The sequence below is a fragment of the Bos grunniens genome, chromosome 14 (genome assembly GCF_055505025.1).
Source record: "Bos grunniens cultivar Pamir isolate PY7600 chromosome 14, Bosgru_T2T1.0, whole genome shotgun sequence".
NCBI lineage: Eukaryota > Metazoa > Chordata > Mammalia > Artiodactyla > Bovidae > Bos > Bos grunniens.
This window is the reverse complement of record NC_141178.1, coordinates 4,436,931-4,453,473: the sequence shown is the minus strand read 5'-3', so window position 1 is coordinate 4,453,473 and position 16,543 is coordinate 4,436,931. Positions and strand designations below refer to the sequence as shown.

Here is a 16,543-nt window from a genome sequence, read left to right as displayed (position 1 = left end):
AGCCTTCATGTCTCACTCTAGACTCAAGTTTATTTTAATGTTTCCTAATGATATTATTTTACTAATATTTCACTGGTGCATATGAAAGTTCCTCTCATATCACCACACAGTTGAAGGTCTAAGATCTGAAATTTCATTTAACTTCCTTTCATCATTCCCTAACCTTCTTCCATAAGCAAATATTTCCTTGTGTTATAACTTTCTGTGACAAATTTTTCCACTGGAATCTTTAGCTTGAATTTATGTTTGTAATATTTAAATTTTTTATTCATAATTACTGTAGCACATTTATCAAAGGAGGAATTTTGCTCCCTAATTTACATTAAGAGATGCACGTTAAAGTTTTATCAATATTTTTCCATTAAAAATTTAAATAATAACTATTAGTGTTCATCATTGAAATATGAAACAGAATATCTACACTCATGCTTATTCCATTTACAATTTTTATGTCAGAAAACCAACAAGGCTGTTTATTTAACTTATATTCAGAGCACATCATGTGAAATGCCAGGCTGGATGAGTTATAAGGTAGAATCAAGTTTGCAGGGAGAAATATCATCAACCTCAGATATGCAGATGATACCACTCTAGCGACAGAAAGCAAAGAGGAACTAAAGAGCCTCTTGATGAGGGTAAAGAGGAGAGTGAAAAACCTGGCTTAAAACTCAGTATTAAAAAGGCAAAGATCATAGCATCCTGTCCCATTACTTCATGGCAAATAGAAGAGGAAAATGTGGAAGCAGTGACGAATTTCCTCTTCTTGGGCTCTAAACTCACTGAAGATGGTGACTGCTGCCATGACATTAGACGATGATTGCTTCTTGGAAAAAAAGCTATGAGAAACCTAGAGAGTATAGTATTAAGAAGTAAAGACATTGCTTTGGAGAGAAATATAGTCAAAGCTATGGTCTTTCCAATAGTCATGTACAGATAACAAGAGTTGGACCATAAAGAATGCAGAGCATCAAAGAATTGATGCGTTCGAATTGTGGTGCTGGAGAAGACTCTTGAGAGTCCCTTGGACAGCAACGAGATTAAACCAGTTCATCCTAAAGGAAATCAATCCTGAATACTCATTGGAAGGACTCATGCTGAAGCTCTAATACTTTGGCCACCTGATACAAAGAACCAACTCCCTGGAAAAGACCCTGATGCTGGGAAAGACTGAGGGCAGAAGAAGAAGAGGGCAACAAAGGATGAGATGGCTGGATGGCATTCACTGATTCAATGGACATCAGTCAGTTCAGTCACTCAGTCATGTCCAACTCTTTGTGACCCCATGGCCTGCAGCACACCGGGCCTCCCTGTCCATCACCAGTTCTCAGAACTTGTGCAAACTCATGTCCATCAAGTCAGTGATGCCATCCAACCATCTCATCCTCTGTCATCCCCTTCTCCTCCTGCCTTCAATCTTTCCCAGCATCAGGGTCTTTTCCAATAAGTCAGTTCTTCGCATCAGGTGGCCAAAATATTGGAATTTCATGAACTAGGGCAAACTCCAGGAGATGGTAAGGGACTCCAGGCAGGCCTGGAGTACTACAGTCCATGGGGTTACAGAGATTCAGACAGGACTTGGCGTCTAAACAACAGCAACATAAAAAGTTCCTTTGGTTTCTACATGTAAGTCAAGGGATAATCTGTAAAAGTAGAGGTTTATTCTCTGAGCTATTTCAGAGCTCTCTCATTGAGAGCTGTCAACAGTGATAAGAACAATGCTAAATCCTTGATCTAAATTTTCTGTTTTGATCTCCATTTCACAAATTAGGAATCTGAGGCTTGGGAGTTTACGTAACTGCAGAAACCAATAAAATAAGTTTATAAATGTCACAGCCTATGAAGGCAAAAGAAAATCCTATACATACTTCTGTACATAAATACATAAAAGTGCTTTCAGACTCTGTCAGGCAATGGACTGAAACATGCAATATTTAGTACTGATTTATTCATTAATATAAGTTTTACTGACTATAGAATTAAAATGAATGTGAGTAAGGTGTACAGGGCTCTAGAAAAACTCAATCGTGTATACTCACATGTCAACTGATACCACAGACAATACATCAGATTATTCGTTCCCTTTGCCAAGGGACTGGATTAATTCAGTCACAAATTTGAATCATGGTTCTCATAGTAGATTGCCTGTTGCCTAGTAGGCTCAAAAGTGTCCATTATGTTCATCATACCTCTTACTGAACAGGGTAAGGAGTGAGATTCATATATACTTTTGAATGGTCTTATTTAAAATCATTTTCTTGGAGGGGAATGGAGATATTTCACTATAAATCAAAATAGCCAGTCAGCAGGACTATTTGGGCTACTTGTTTCACCCCACTTTATTTTAAGACATATCTAAGGAAAGCAATATATTCTTGCTGCCACACTGGTTTTCCCATTTTGAGTAGTATTTGCTGAGTAATAGATCATTCTTTTCGGGAAACTTTTTCTCAGTCCTCTCATACCAAGTTCTAAACTTCTGAGACGTTTAAAACAAAGATTACTCAGGTTTTGCCCTTGTAAAATAGAAGTTTGCAATAAATGGGTTTTTGTCTCAAGTAGTCAAGAGAACGGGAAATGCGGCCAAACAACTGTGTCAAGTGAGGCGTGAAGAAAAGTGATTTCAGCCTCCGGACTTGAGGGTGGGACGCACATGAATTCAAAATTAAAAAGATCACTTTAGGCTTAAAGGTTTTTAACAATGGGAGCTGATGATGAATGAAGGAAGAAGCATGGTCTAACGATTTTGGGGGCCAGTCCAACTTGACCTTTCATTTTTCATGAAGTCCTCCAGTAAGGGCCTCTACTCCGTTTTCCTCTCCCAGAAGCCCCAGCAATTACTATGATTCTTCTGATTCAAATGGCCTCCTGAAATGCTTTTAGGAGGACTAGAAGGACAGAGGGAAGCGTGTTCAGTGAGTGTGAGAAATATTCAACGGCTGCGAACAAAGTAATGAAAGAAATCCAATGCCGTCATTGAAAAATGTGATGCCATCCCATGTTTCTGGCCTTGGCTGCTGACATGTGATTTTTTTTTTCCCCTCTTCAAATAACAGCATGATTTCTTCTGAAGTAGACGTCACATCTTCCAATGTTTTCTGATATTTTTAAAACATCCACCCTAATGCTGCAAAAGTCCTTTAGTAAGACATTTTGGTATGTTAGTGAAAGATTACATGGTAGATCAGTGAAAACATTTTTGCAGAGTCTCAATTAGCTAAACACCTAAAAACAGTACATGTGTATTCTTGTCAACGGTATATTATTTTTGGAACACGTTCTGTGACTCAGAATGATACTATCAGAGAGGGCAAGCGTTAGTCTTACTTAATCTGCTCCAGGGTTCCTCAGCTTTGTGTTTAAAGAAGCAGTCAGTGTAAGCAGTGGCGAAATAAAAGTGAAATGACAGACGGGAAAAGATAAAGATTTTGGAGACAGATTTAGAGGAAAGGGGGAAGAAACACTGACTGGGGTAGATGAAATCCAACAGTACAAAAATGAGCAGAGTGATTAGGAAGAGTGAGCTGTGGTTCAGAGGGATTTTTAAAACCATCAAACCATACCTTCATCTGATGAGATAATCACTGTGAACGTTTTTTTAGCTCTTATAGAGGATACAGGATCTCATATACACTGGTTAGTTAAATTTCTGAGACCACAAAACAGTGGTCTCAAGGAGCATTTTAGTTGTCTTTTAAAGGTAAATAGCCACATTACTGAGGAAACGATGCATCGGTGGCAGGTTATGACCTTGAATATGGGGTTTGATGACTGAAAACATTATCTCAGAAGACCTTGTTAATTTGAATTAAAGATGTTAGAGAACTGAGATTTTGAAAATTTAGACATATACTCACCCAACTGACAGGAAAGGCTCCTTTGATTCAAGTCTATGAAAAAAACATGAAAAACTTATTTTAATATAACAATTTTCTATTTTACATGAATGATAGAATTTTGAAAATTTTTCTTTTACTTGAATGACAGAATTATTATACTTGTTTGGAGGAAAATGCACAATTTCTTTCCATTAAAACACTGTAAATAATATATTAAGACCTAATCTAGACTAATTCAAATTCTATCTGGATTAATGCAGAAGCTAAATAAGATGAGAGAGACATGGAATGGAAATGTAGCATTTAAATAATACATTAAGATAATATTGTTAGTCTAACTCTGATTTGTACTTTCTACATTTACTTATTTCCTTTTTTAATAGTAATTTGTGGAAGTTTTAATACATCTGTTGATGGTTATGTAGTAGTGAAGCAATTTGTAATGCATTTGGTTAAATATAGACTGAATAATTTGTTTCCAGTGATGAAGAGAGAAGCAGCATACTGTTCCTGGTCATTTATTAGAAGCAACCCCAGTTAGGGCTGGAGGAGAGAAATTAGGGACTCCTGCCTCCTCTGTGTTTCTTAAGAGCCGGTTGTTTTTGTGCTTCCTAACACATTGAAGGAGAATTATAATCCCGAAGCTTCCAGCTACTTGTGGCATCTTGTGCAAGCCGATTAAAAACCTTCTGGGGCTTGCTTTTTCCACTATAATACAGGCTAGGATTTGCTCTTAGCTAATTTTATGATTTCATAAATTAACTATTTGTGAAAGGTAAATGAATCAGGAAAGGATCTACTTCTAAATATTTCCTAATAATAGCTATGGAGACCAGCTACTGGGTGTATACTGACCACTTCATTTTCATGTAAGCTTTTCAACTTATAATTATGGGGTAAATATAGGCAAATATTGAGGACATTTTAATCTAAACCCCAGTGTTTAAAATTTTTGAGAAACTTTCATCTTTTAAACTATTTTATTCATAAATAGTTATAGGAAAATGGCAAGAAATTTAATTCTGCATTAAAAATTCACTGATCACCAGATGATTGTATTTTGACATGGACAGCTAAAGGGACTATTTTAGAATTAAGCCAAATATCTTTACTTTTCTACAAGTCTAAACAATGAAGACAATAATATCATTTTGGTCTCTATTTCATTCTGTATATATAAAAATGGCTTATTAGAAATATTCCTTGTCTGCTTACTGGATGAGCTCACATGGCTCTCTGCCTAAAGCCTTGCTGCTTGGTGAACAGTATTATAGCAGGAAGGGACTCTTTTAGGGAGCAGGCACCCTAGGGTCCCTTTGAGCAGCAACACTTAGGAAAGAAACAGAGAAAATCAATTGCTGGTGTTGAGTTGGAGACATATATTTATGAAACTTTTTCCCTTACTGAATTCCAATATTATTAAGACTTCCACGTAAGTTATTGGTCATATTATATGCTTGTTTTCCCCATATATTTATGGTATGGATAGGCAAACAGATCTAAGAGAAAAACATTGAGGATAAACAATGAAATATGTTTGTTTGTTTTATAAGACATGACCACTGACAAATGATCAAAAGAAATTACCTTGAAGAAATAAGGGGGATTCTATATTATGTGATTCAGGAGACTGTTTACTTATTTGCAAATCATCACGATATCACTGCTCCCTTATTTTTCCATCTAATAATACTTGAGAAATAGCCAACATGTGGGTATTAATAGAAGCCCTCCTTCCCGTGTTTGCCAATGATTCAACCTAATGTCAATCAGACTTCACTTTAAGTGTGTTATTTGCATGTGTAAGGTACTCGACCTTACAGAAAAACATCTACTTCTGCTTTATTGACGATGCCAAAGCCTTTGACTGTGTGGGTCACAATAAACTGCAGAAAATTCTGAAAGAAATGGGAATACCAGACCACCTAACCTGCCTCTTGAGAAATCTGTATGTAGGTCAGGAAGCAACAGTTAGAACTGGACATGGAACAACAGACTGGTTCAAAGACTGGGAAAGAAGTACGTCAAGGCTGTATATTGTCACCCTGCTTATTTAACTTACATGCAGAGTACATCATGAGAAACGCTGGGCTGGATGAAGCACAAGCTGGAATCAAGATTGCTGGGAGAAATATGAATAACCTCAGATAATGCAGATGACACCACCCTTATGGCAGAAAGTGAAGAGGAACTAAAGAGCCTCTTGATGAAAGTGAAAGAGGAGAATGAAAAAGTTGTCTTAAAGCTCAACATTCAGAAAACAAAGATCATGGCATCTCGTCCCATCACTTCATGGCAAATAGATGAGGTAACAGTAGAAACAGCAGCAGACTTTATTTTTTTGGGGTTCCCAAATCACTGCAGATGGTGACTGAAGCCATGAAATTAAAAGACGCTTACTCCTTGGAAAGTTATGTCCAACCTGGTGGCTCAGATGGTAAAGCGTCTGCCTGCAATGCGGGAGACCCGGGTTCATTCCCTGGGTCGGGAAGATCCCCTGGAGAAGGAAATGGCAACCCACTCCAGTACTCATGCCAGGAAAATTCCATGGATGGAGAAGCCTGGTGGACTACAGTCCATGGGGTCGCAAAGAGTCAGACATGACTGACCGACTTTACTTCACTACTCCTTGGAAAGTTATGTCCTACCTAGATAACATATTAAAAAGCAGAGACATTACTTTGCCAACAAAGATCCGCCTAGTCAAGTCTATGTTTTTCCAGTGGTCATGTATGGATGTGAGAGTTGGACTGTGAAGAAGGCTGAGCACCGAAGAATTGATGCTTTTGAACTGTGGTGTTGGAGAAGACTCTTGAGAGTCCCTTGGATTGCAAGGAGATCCAACCAGTCCATTCTGAAGGAGATCAGCCCTGGGATTTCTTTGGAAGGAATGATGCTGAAGCTGAAACTCCAGTACTTTGGCCACCTCATGCGAAGAGTCGACTCATTGGAAAAGACTCTGATGCTGGGAGGGATTGGGGGCAGGAGGAGAAGGGGACGACAGAGGATGAGATGGTTCGATGGCATCACCGACTCAATGGACATGGGTTTGGGTGGACTCTGGGAGTTGGTGATGGACAGGGAGGCCTGGCGTGCTGCAGTCCATGTGGAAGCAGAGTCAGACACGACTGAGTGACTGAACTGAACTGAAGGTGCTCGGGTCCTGTCTCGTCTTTCTTCATTCCCCACGGCCTCAGCTGGCCCCATGCCCCTCAGTGCTGTGTGCTTCTTAGCACTGAGCAATGCAGAGAGAGTGTGGAAACACTGACTGTCTGACTGCTCTTTCCCTCTCCACGTCTCAGTTAGCAATGTTCAGTGGGTTTTCCTTTTATGTGCCTCTTATGTCTCTCATCACTCAGTTCCCAGGCTCATTCTCCTCCCCTATCCCAGCCTGGCTGGTCTCTCCACATGGAAACTCTTTGTTCAGAGCTGCTCTAGCTTGGTGCACTTGACTTGCACTAAGCTTCCTTCCATGCTGCTGCCCACCCCACTTGTTTAGGGGCTGCACTGTCATTTTCCTTACAGGCGTCCTGTGCATGTTAGTCACTCAGTTGTGTCTGACTCTCTTGCGACCCCATGGACTGTAACCCGCCAGGCTCCTCTGTCCATGGGGTTCTTCAGGCAAGAACACTGGAGTGGGTTGCCATTAACAGAAGCAAGACCCACCACTTGCCTTTCCCTGTGTGATAACTAAAATGCCGAATTCAGAATGTGTTTAAAATAATTATTGATTGATTTCCCCCCTTTTTTTCCCTGAAGGTTTCATATAAATAGCTGGTGGATTGGAGCATATAAGGTACATATGTTGCCCCCTGACCCCAATGGTTAACATGGTTAGTCTTACTAGTTAGTTACCTTCTTCCACTTTCACCACATCACTCACCACTTCAACTATCTCCTTCCAAGTTCTCAACCGAAGATCTCAGAAGAGAATCCAAAGTTTTCAAAATGATGCTGCACAGCATTCTGACTGATGTGCTATAAACCAAGGGTGTACAAATCCTGCTTACCACTTGGTTTTACACAGCCCACAAGCTAAGGGGTTTTTTAAGTTTAATGGTTGGAAATAGCAAAAGAAGAATATTTTGTGAACTTTTGAAAATTCATATGAAATTCCAGTTTCAGTGTCCATAAATAAAGTTCATTGGTACACAGTCATGCTCATTCATTCATATATTGTTTAAGGAGGTTTTGTACTATAATAGTAAGTTGAGAGTAGTTGCAACAGGGTCTATATCTTAAAATATTTAATATATGATCTTTACAGAAAAAAAGCTGCCATTAGATGAAAAATGATACAGTTGGAAGGAACTGGAAACAACTCAAATGTGGCACTCTTTATTTTGATACAGACTTCAAAGTTCAAAATAATTTGCATTTCTTCTCTACAATACCAAGTCAGTCTCTGAGCCTAGTGAAAGAATAATTCTAAAATACAAATTTCATGTTACCACCTTTCTTGATAATGTTACTAACCATAGAAAGATGCCCAGACTTTCGAGCTTGCCATTTAAAACCTCTTCACAAACACGCCCCATATCAACTTTTCTTGTTTTTTTTTTTAAATCATTTCTCTTGCCAACCATATTATTCCAAGAGATTTGTCTATTTATAGCCCAAACAAATCTGGTTTAGCCCTGTTTTGGTGTAATTTCTGCTCCTATACTGGAATACTGTTTTCCCCTTCCTTTCTCTATCATGCTCTATTTATCTTTTGAGTTTATCTAATTTAAAAAGCCAGTCCTGACACCTTTATCTTCCAGGGACCATCCTGTCTTAGGCTTCTATTACTTATTATCTCTATCACTATGTCCTAGTCTCAGGACATTAATCCTGGTTAATAGGCTACCTGAGAGTTTCATTAAGACTGGTAAGAACATTAAACTTGTGTTTCTGCTTGGATAAGAAGCTCCTGACACTCTGTGCTAAGCCTTCCAATGGGCTCATGGGGGACGTACTTGGTGATGCTATCAGCTGAGCAGAAAGGCAAGATTGTTGCCCAGTAGTCACTATTAAGTCATGAAGACAAGGTACCAGGACTCCCAAGCATTTCCAGTGGTGACGGGGAACAGGAAATCTTAGTGGGGAGCACCACCAGGAAATCCTCTCATGTCTTATCCTCAAGATGATCACACACAGCAGAGGAAAGGGACAGTTGATCCACACTGGATCCTGCTGTGTTTTGTGACCAACTATCCAATCCTTGCTCATTATGTGAAGTCAGCTTTTCTCACCTTGAGATGATTCAGAGAGCCTTACATTGTTCTCATTAATTTTATAGCAAACATCATAATCAACTCAAGGGGCTGTAATGAAGAATACAGAAAAGCTAGCACAGTTCCTGGCAGAGAGGGGATCTTGCCAGCCACGACTGTCCCAAAGACAGATATTAATAGTTAACTCTAAGGGATGAAACTGCCTTGAATCTATAAATAGCTCATTTTTTGCAATTTTAGTTCTGAAAAGTGGAAAAATGTAAAAAAAAAAAACTGTTAAGAGAAATACACCTTTGGAGAAAATTGTTTATCAATTTTACCCTTAGCAACAGGTGATTATGTTGTGATATGCCCAGAGAGAACTTTTCTGAGCTTTTTTTGTAAGATAATTGTTTTGCGAAGAAGAAGATTGATTTTATCTTTCCTGGGATTTTCTTTGAACATGAAGTAGGTCGTGCATTTGGTAATACTTTATTCAGGACTCCCTAGAATTAGGAGTAGAATAAGATAAATAAATGATAGCCTTCAGAAAAATAAGAGCCAGTAGAGAATAAAATGGAATGAGAAATGAAGATCAATGTTTGGGGCTAGAGGATTTATAATACTTTGTATTTAACAACAATAAAAAAACTAAGCTGTCTTTACTAAGGGCCAAGATTACTCAAAATGCTTTATAAACATTGGCTTCTTTTTGCATCACGATGCCTCTGAAGTAGATCTTATTTTGCAGAGGAGGAAACTGATACCCAGTGATGCTAACTGTCTTGCACAAGGTCACAGAGATGAAGAGGGGTTGAACTTGGATTTGAATTTGGGCGTCTGACTCCGGAGCTCCCGTGGTCATGTCTTGCCTGGTGTGCTGCCTGGCACCAGTCTCCTGGTTCTGTCGGCTTTGCTTTATTTGTACGTGTGCCTTCTGGCACCGCCACGTTCCCTCTCTTTATACATTCAGTTCTCTACTGAGAAACCTTGTCTGATTTCAGCTGTCTCCAAATGATGGATATTCATAAACTTATGTCTGCAGCACCATGCTATTTGTTGATGCGTGGCTGTATCCACCCACTATACATCTCCAGCTGCAGATGCCTTTAACTTCACATGTTTCAAGTGAAACTCACCTTCTTCTCTCCCTTTGCTCCACTTTACCCGTAACTCAGTGTCATAACCGACCTCCCAGATATTCAGACTAGAAAGGTTGGAATCTTTGTCCTTAACTCCTTTCCAGCAACACTCACTTTCAGTAGATTCTCCTAGTTCTGCTCTTATTTCTAAAAGTCCTCTTCATTCTGTTTTTCCCTGTCAGTTATTATCACAGTTCTAGTGATCATCAACTTTTAGGTGGGCTAATAAAATAATGTCCTCAGTGACCGCCCCCCCTTATTCTGTATTTCTTTGGAATAGCTGTATCTACTGGCGAAACTATCTGTCTACAATACAAGTGCGATCATGTAATTCCTTTCATTGCAAATACCTGAGTGCTTCTGGGAACCATTCCTTTATAAGGCACCATAGGGTGCTTAGGAGTGCTTCATAACTGTTCCCATAGCCCCCTGTAACACTTAATCGTGATGTATTACAAACTGTAGGTATATTTTCCAAGCTCCTCATTAAGACTGTCTTAGTAAATGATTTGGTCAAATGAATTTTCTGTGCCTGGCTCCTTGACCCCTACTTCCATTATTTGCCTACAGAATAAAGTCCCAATTCTTTAGTATAACCTAAAGTTCATTCGCAGTCTGGTTCTAGGATGCCTCCCCTGCCTTTGTCTGCTACCACTTCAGATTCTGTATTCCAGCCACGCTGAGCCAACAGCACTGTTGGGCGGCATCTTCTTCCTCAAATCCATGTGCTTTGGCATTTACTGGGTTTTTGCAGAAATGACTTCAACTACATTGGTTCTTGAAGTAGGATTATAAGGATTGGCTCTTGGAGGAGGTTTATAAAATTAGTAATCTTTTATGAAACTAAAGAGACATAAATATGATCCATTACTATATTTATATGATCTTGTAGTTAAAATTTTAAAGCAACAGCAATTCTTTACTACTATTTAATCTATCCTCTCTAGCAATGATAACCCACACCTGACCGACATTTCAGACGGATGAACCAAAGGATGCAATTTGCATAATCAGACTGCCAGACTCTAGTCCTGACTCTGCCACCTTCAGATTGTGTGATCTTGAAAAAGTAAGGTGCTTTTCTTTGTGCCTCAATGATCTCATCTGCAAAATGGAGGTAATAATAAATCTAACTCTTAATGGATGTTGAGATAATTAGATAAATAACTAAATACAGCACTTACAGGGAGCCCAGGTTTGGGAATAAATTGTTGTAGCAGTTATATATGTTGGGCTATGTTGGTGAGATATGCTGGAGGCAATAGATGAAAATGCAGGCCTGGAACTCATCTGAGGAAATAGATTTAAGTGTCATGTCATCAATACAGAGTTAGTATGTGACATCATAGGAGATAATGAGGGTCCCCAGAGGGAGTGTGTAGAATGGGAAAAAAGGGTTCGGGGAGAATATTTGGGATCACTAGCAGGCTTCCAGAGGTCAATGCAGAGTTCAGAAGAGGGCAGGAGAACTGTGGCCATTGGCACCATCTGTAACTGGCATGACTCCCAACACAGAGCTGATGGCCCACCGCGTGGGCTGAGGGAGCAAATCTGTTCCTGGATCTCTCACCAGCCTTCAGTCAGTTCTGTGGGATAGGAGTAAATTAAAAAAGGGAAGGTTTCTCTCTTGAAGTAGCCCACATGTGCTAAGCTATGAAAGGAGGAGAAATGGAGGAGGATTTCATTCTTAAATATAGATCAGAGTCTATTTATAGGTCAAAGCTAGTACTAAAATCTAGTGACATTTGACATATAATTTTTAATGAATGAATGAATTACTCTATTAAAGGGATGAAAGGCTTTTATTTCATTGCATACTTTTTTTTTCTTAAAAAAAGACTGATCTTCCTCTACATTTCAAATAGTGTTTTAAAGACAAACATGGGTGCAAAAGTTTTATGTAGAGAATGGTGTGCTTGATTCCTATCTGTTCCATCATTTTCTCCACAAGCCCCGGGAGAGAGTAATAATGATCACCAGAGGCAGAGCTAATGATGTGCCAGAACCTACGCTGGGCTCTCTGACACATTTAACTTTGACAAGAGCGGATGAGAAAATTGAAGTTCAGAAATGTTAACTAATTTGCTCAAACTCACACAGAAATTTTATAGAGGCTGACTTCAGTTGCAGGCCTGTCTCCCACATCTGTATCTGAGCCTCTGCTCCATTGTCTAAGAAATGGGAGAGGACACAGTAAACGCTCTGCTGGCTAGACCTCTGGTCTCTCTGGCCCCATACGGGACACAAAGCGGGCCAGGCCACTGCGGGTTAATATTTGTTAACCAACTGTTCCTTACTTATGGAATAATTTGATATGTTATTTTATAAATAGCTTAATTACCTTCTGAAGGATTATAGGAATCTTATTTTGATACTTAAAATTTAGTCTACATTTCATCCCCCCTCATGGGTCACAGCCTGATAGTGGTGAAGGGGCTTGGATAATTCAATGAAGCTATGACGCTATGAGGCATGCCATGCAGGGCCACCCACGAAGGATGGGTCATAGTGAAGGGTTCTGACTAATCATGGTCCACTGGAGGAGGAAATGGCAACTCACTCCAGTATTCTTGCCAGGAGAACCCCATGAACATCTTTATGTTCTATAGTCAGAAGTTGTCTAATATGCTTCTGGGGAAGAGTGGAGGGCAATTACTAATAGCTACAGAAACAATGAAGCGACTGGGCCAAAGCAGAAATGATGCTCAGTTGAGGATGAGTCTAGTCGTGAAAGTAAAGACCGGTTCTGTAAAGAACAATATTGCATAGGAACTTGGACCGTCAAGTCTATGAATCAAGGTAAATTGGGCATAATCAATCAAGAGATGGCAAGGTTGAACTTTGACATCTTAGGAATCAGTGAACTGAAATGGACAGGAATGGGTGAATTTAATTCAGATGACCATTATATCTACTGCTGTGGGCAAGAAGCCCTTAGAAGAAATGAAGTAGCCCTCACAGTCAACAAAAGAGTCTGAAATGCAGTACTTGGGTGCAACCTCATAAATGACAGAATGATCTCAGTTCATTTCCAAGGCACATCATTCAACATCACAGAAATCCAAGTCTATATCCCAACTACTGATGCCAAAGAAGCTAAAGTTGACTGGTTCTATGAAGACCTACAAAACTTTCCAGAACCAACACCAAAAAAAGGTGTCCTTTTCCTCACAGGGGACTGAAATGCAAAAGTAGGAAGATTAGAGGTAGCTGGAGTAGTAGGCAAGTTTGGCCTTGGAGCACAAAATGAAGAAGGCCAAAGGTAACAGAGTTTTCTCAAGAGAGCATGCTGGTCATAGCAAACACCCTCTTCCAACAATATAAGAGAAAAATCTACACATGGACATCACCAGATGATCAATACTGAAATCAGACTGATTATGTTCTTTGCAGTCAAAGATGAAGAAACTCTATACAGTCAGCAAAAACAAGATCTGAAGCTGACTGTGGCTCAGGTAATGAGCTCAGTATTGAAAAATTCAGGCTTAAACTGAAGAAAGTAGGGAAAACCACTAGACCTTTCAGATATGACCTAAATCAAATCTATTATGATTATACAGTGGAAGTAATGAATGGATTCAAGGGATTAGATATGGTAGACAGAGCACCTGAAGAACTATGGATGGAAGCTCATGACACTGTGTAGGAGGCAGTGACCAAAACCATTCCAAAGAGAAAGAAATGCAAGAAGGCAAAGTAGCTGTCTGAGGAGGCCTTACAAAGAGCTGAGGAAAGGAAAGAAGTGAAAAGCAAGGGAGAAGGGGAAAGACATACCCAACTGAATGCAGAATTCCAAGGAATACCAAGGAGAGATAGGAAAGCTTTCTTAAATGGACAATACAAAGAAATAGAGGAAAACAATAGAATGGGAAAGACTAGAGAGCTCTTCAAGAAAATTGGAGATATCAAGGGAACATTTCATGCCAAGATGGGCACAATAAAGGGCAGAAATGCTAAAAGTCTTAACAGAAACAGAAGGGATTAAGAAGAGGTGACAGGAATACACAGAAGAATTATATTAAAAAGGTCTTAATGCTCCAGGAATCATGATGGCGTGGTCATTCGCCTAAAGCAAGCCATCCTGGAGTGTGAAGTCAAGTGGGCCTTAGGAAGCATTACTACAAACAAAGCCAGTAGAGGTGATGGAATTCTGGCTGAGCTGTTTAAAATCCTAAAAAATGATGCTGTGAAAGTGCTGCGCTCAATATGTCAGCAAATTTGGAAAACTCAGCAGTGGGCACAGGACTGGAAAAGGTCAGTTTTCATTCCAATACCAAAGAGAGACAAAGCCAAAGAATATTTAAACTGCCATACAGTTGCACTCATTTCACATGTTAGCAAGGTAACTGAACAAAATCCTTCAAGCAAGGCTTTGATAGTATATGAACCGAGAACTTCCAGATGTACAAGCTGGGTTTCAAAGAGTCAGAGGAACCAGAGGTCAGGTTACCAACATTTTTAGATCATGGAGACAGCAAGAGAATTTCAGAAAAAAACATCTACTTCTGCTTCATTGACTACACTAAAGCCTTTGACTGTGTGGATCACAACAGACTGTGGAAAAGAGACGGGAGAACCAGACCATCTGACTTGTCTCCTGAGAAACATGTATGCAGGTCAAGAAGTAACAGAACTGGACATGGAAAAACTGACTGGGAAAAGGAGTATGGCAAGGCTGTATATTGGCTCCTTGCTTATTTTATTTCTATGCAGAGTATATTATGCAAAAATGCCAGGCTGGATCAATCACAAGTTGGAATCAAGAGTGCTGGGAGAAATATCAACAACCTCAGATATACAGATGATACCACTCTAATGGCAGAAAGTGAAGAGGAACTGAAAAGCCTCTTCATGAAGGTGAAAGAGATATGATAATGGCATCCAGTCCCATCACTTCATGGCAAATAGAAGGGGAAACAGTGGAAGCAGTTACAGATTTTATTTTCTTGGGCTCCAAAATCACTGCAGACAGTGACTGTAGCCATGAAATTAAAAGATGCTTGCCCCTTGGAAGGAAAGCAATGACAAACCCAGTTGGTGTATTAAAAAACAAAAACGTATTGCAGACAGAGGTCCGTCTAACAAGGCTATGGTTTTTCCAGTAGTCAGGTATAGATGTGAGATTTGGACCAATTAGAAGGCTGAGCACCAAAAAACTGATGCTTTCAAATTGTGCTGTTGGAGAAGACTCTTGAGAGTCCCTTGGACTGCAAGGATATCAAACCAGTCAATCCTAAAGGAAATCACTTTCAATATTCATCGGAGGTACTGATGCTGAAGCTGAAGCTCCAAAACTTTGGCCACTTAATGCAAAAAGTCAAAAGACCTGATGATAGGAATGTTTGCAGGCAAGAGGAGAAGGGGGTGGCAGAGGATGAGATGGTTAGATAGCATCACCGAATCAATGGACATGAATTTGAGCAAACTCTAGGAGTTAGTGGAGGAGCCTGGTATGTTGCAGTCTATGGGGTTATAAAGATTCAGGCACAGCTTAGCAACTGAACAGTTACAACTCCATTTCATCATTAGTCATTTGTAATATGAACACATCCACATGAATTTTCATCATTCTAAGATCCTCTTGCTTACTCTCCAGGCCAGAATCCTGGAGTGAGTAGCCTTTCCCTTCTCCAGGGGATCTTCCCAACCCAGGGATTGAACCCAAGTCTCCCGCATTGCGGGTGGATTCTTTACCAGCTGAGCCACCAGGGAAGCCCAAGAATGCTGGAGTGGGTAGCCTGTCTCTTTTCCAGCAGATCTTCCCAACCCAGGAACTGAACCAGGGTCTCCTGCATTGCAGGCGGATTCTTTACCAACTGAGGTATCGAATTCACCTCACAGCTGTAGTGAGCCAGGCTCCTCTGATCCTCTGGTGGAATTTGCCTACAATGGATTCCTTTTCTCTGGGAGTTTAAAAACAAAAAAAAAGCTTTCCTTCTTATTTCTTGTGATACTTTTTTTCAAGGGCTTTCACGCCCAGTTGAAATCTCTGCTTAGGGCTCTCAGTCTCCTTGGCACATTCTATTCACAGTCACCACCATCTGTGTGGCTGACCCCAGGGACAAGCTGATGGATGGCTGTGGTGTCAACCAAGAATCTCAGGGGCAGCTTTGACACTCACAGTGATGACTTTTGCCACGTTGGAAATTGAGTCTGCAGGGCTCATCTCCCTTGGACAGGCATAATGTGCTTTCCTAGCTGTACCGAGAGGCTTGAGCCACGGCAAGAGGGATGGAGGTCAAGAATGGAGAGGAATCTCCTGGTAAGAAAGGCCATCAACCATTGGCAGGTTCCCCTGGGAGACTTGAAGTGCTTTCTCCAACAGTCCTGCAATGTTTAGCAAAGTGTCCAAACACTGCTCTGCTCTGAT

General features: G+C 40.1%; 1 protein-coding gene and 1 long non-coding RNA gene across 9 annotated transcripts in view; one reads left to right on the top strand and one right to left on the bottom strand.

The window, feature by feature from the left end:
- RALYL (RALY RNA binding protein like) overlaps positions 1-16,543 on the bottom strand; it is an 829,453-nt gene that overhangs the window by 128,828 nt on the left and 684,082 nt on the right. For all 8 annotated transcript variants that reach the window (XM_086335788.1, XM_086335791.1, XM_086335790.1 and 5 more), the window contains one exon: positions 3,855-3,887. In XM_086335788.1, the coding sequence (XP_086191914.1) occupies positions 3,855-3,887 (33 nt within the window). The remainder of the gene's footprint in view (positions 1-3,854; positions 3,888-16,543) is intronic.
- Positions 1-16,543, top strand: part of LOC147358967 (uncharacterized) — a 40,368-nt gene that overhangs the window by 11,236 nt on the left and 12,589 nt on the right. The window contains exon 2 of the long non-coding RNA XR_015140440.1: positions 11,121-11,242. This is a non-coding gene — a long non-coding RNA (uncharacterized LOC147358967). The remainder of the gene's footprint in view (positions 1-11,120; positions 11,243-16,543) is intronic.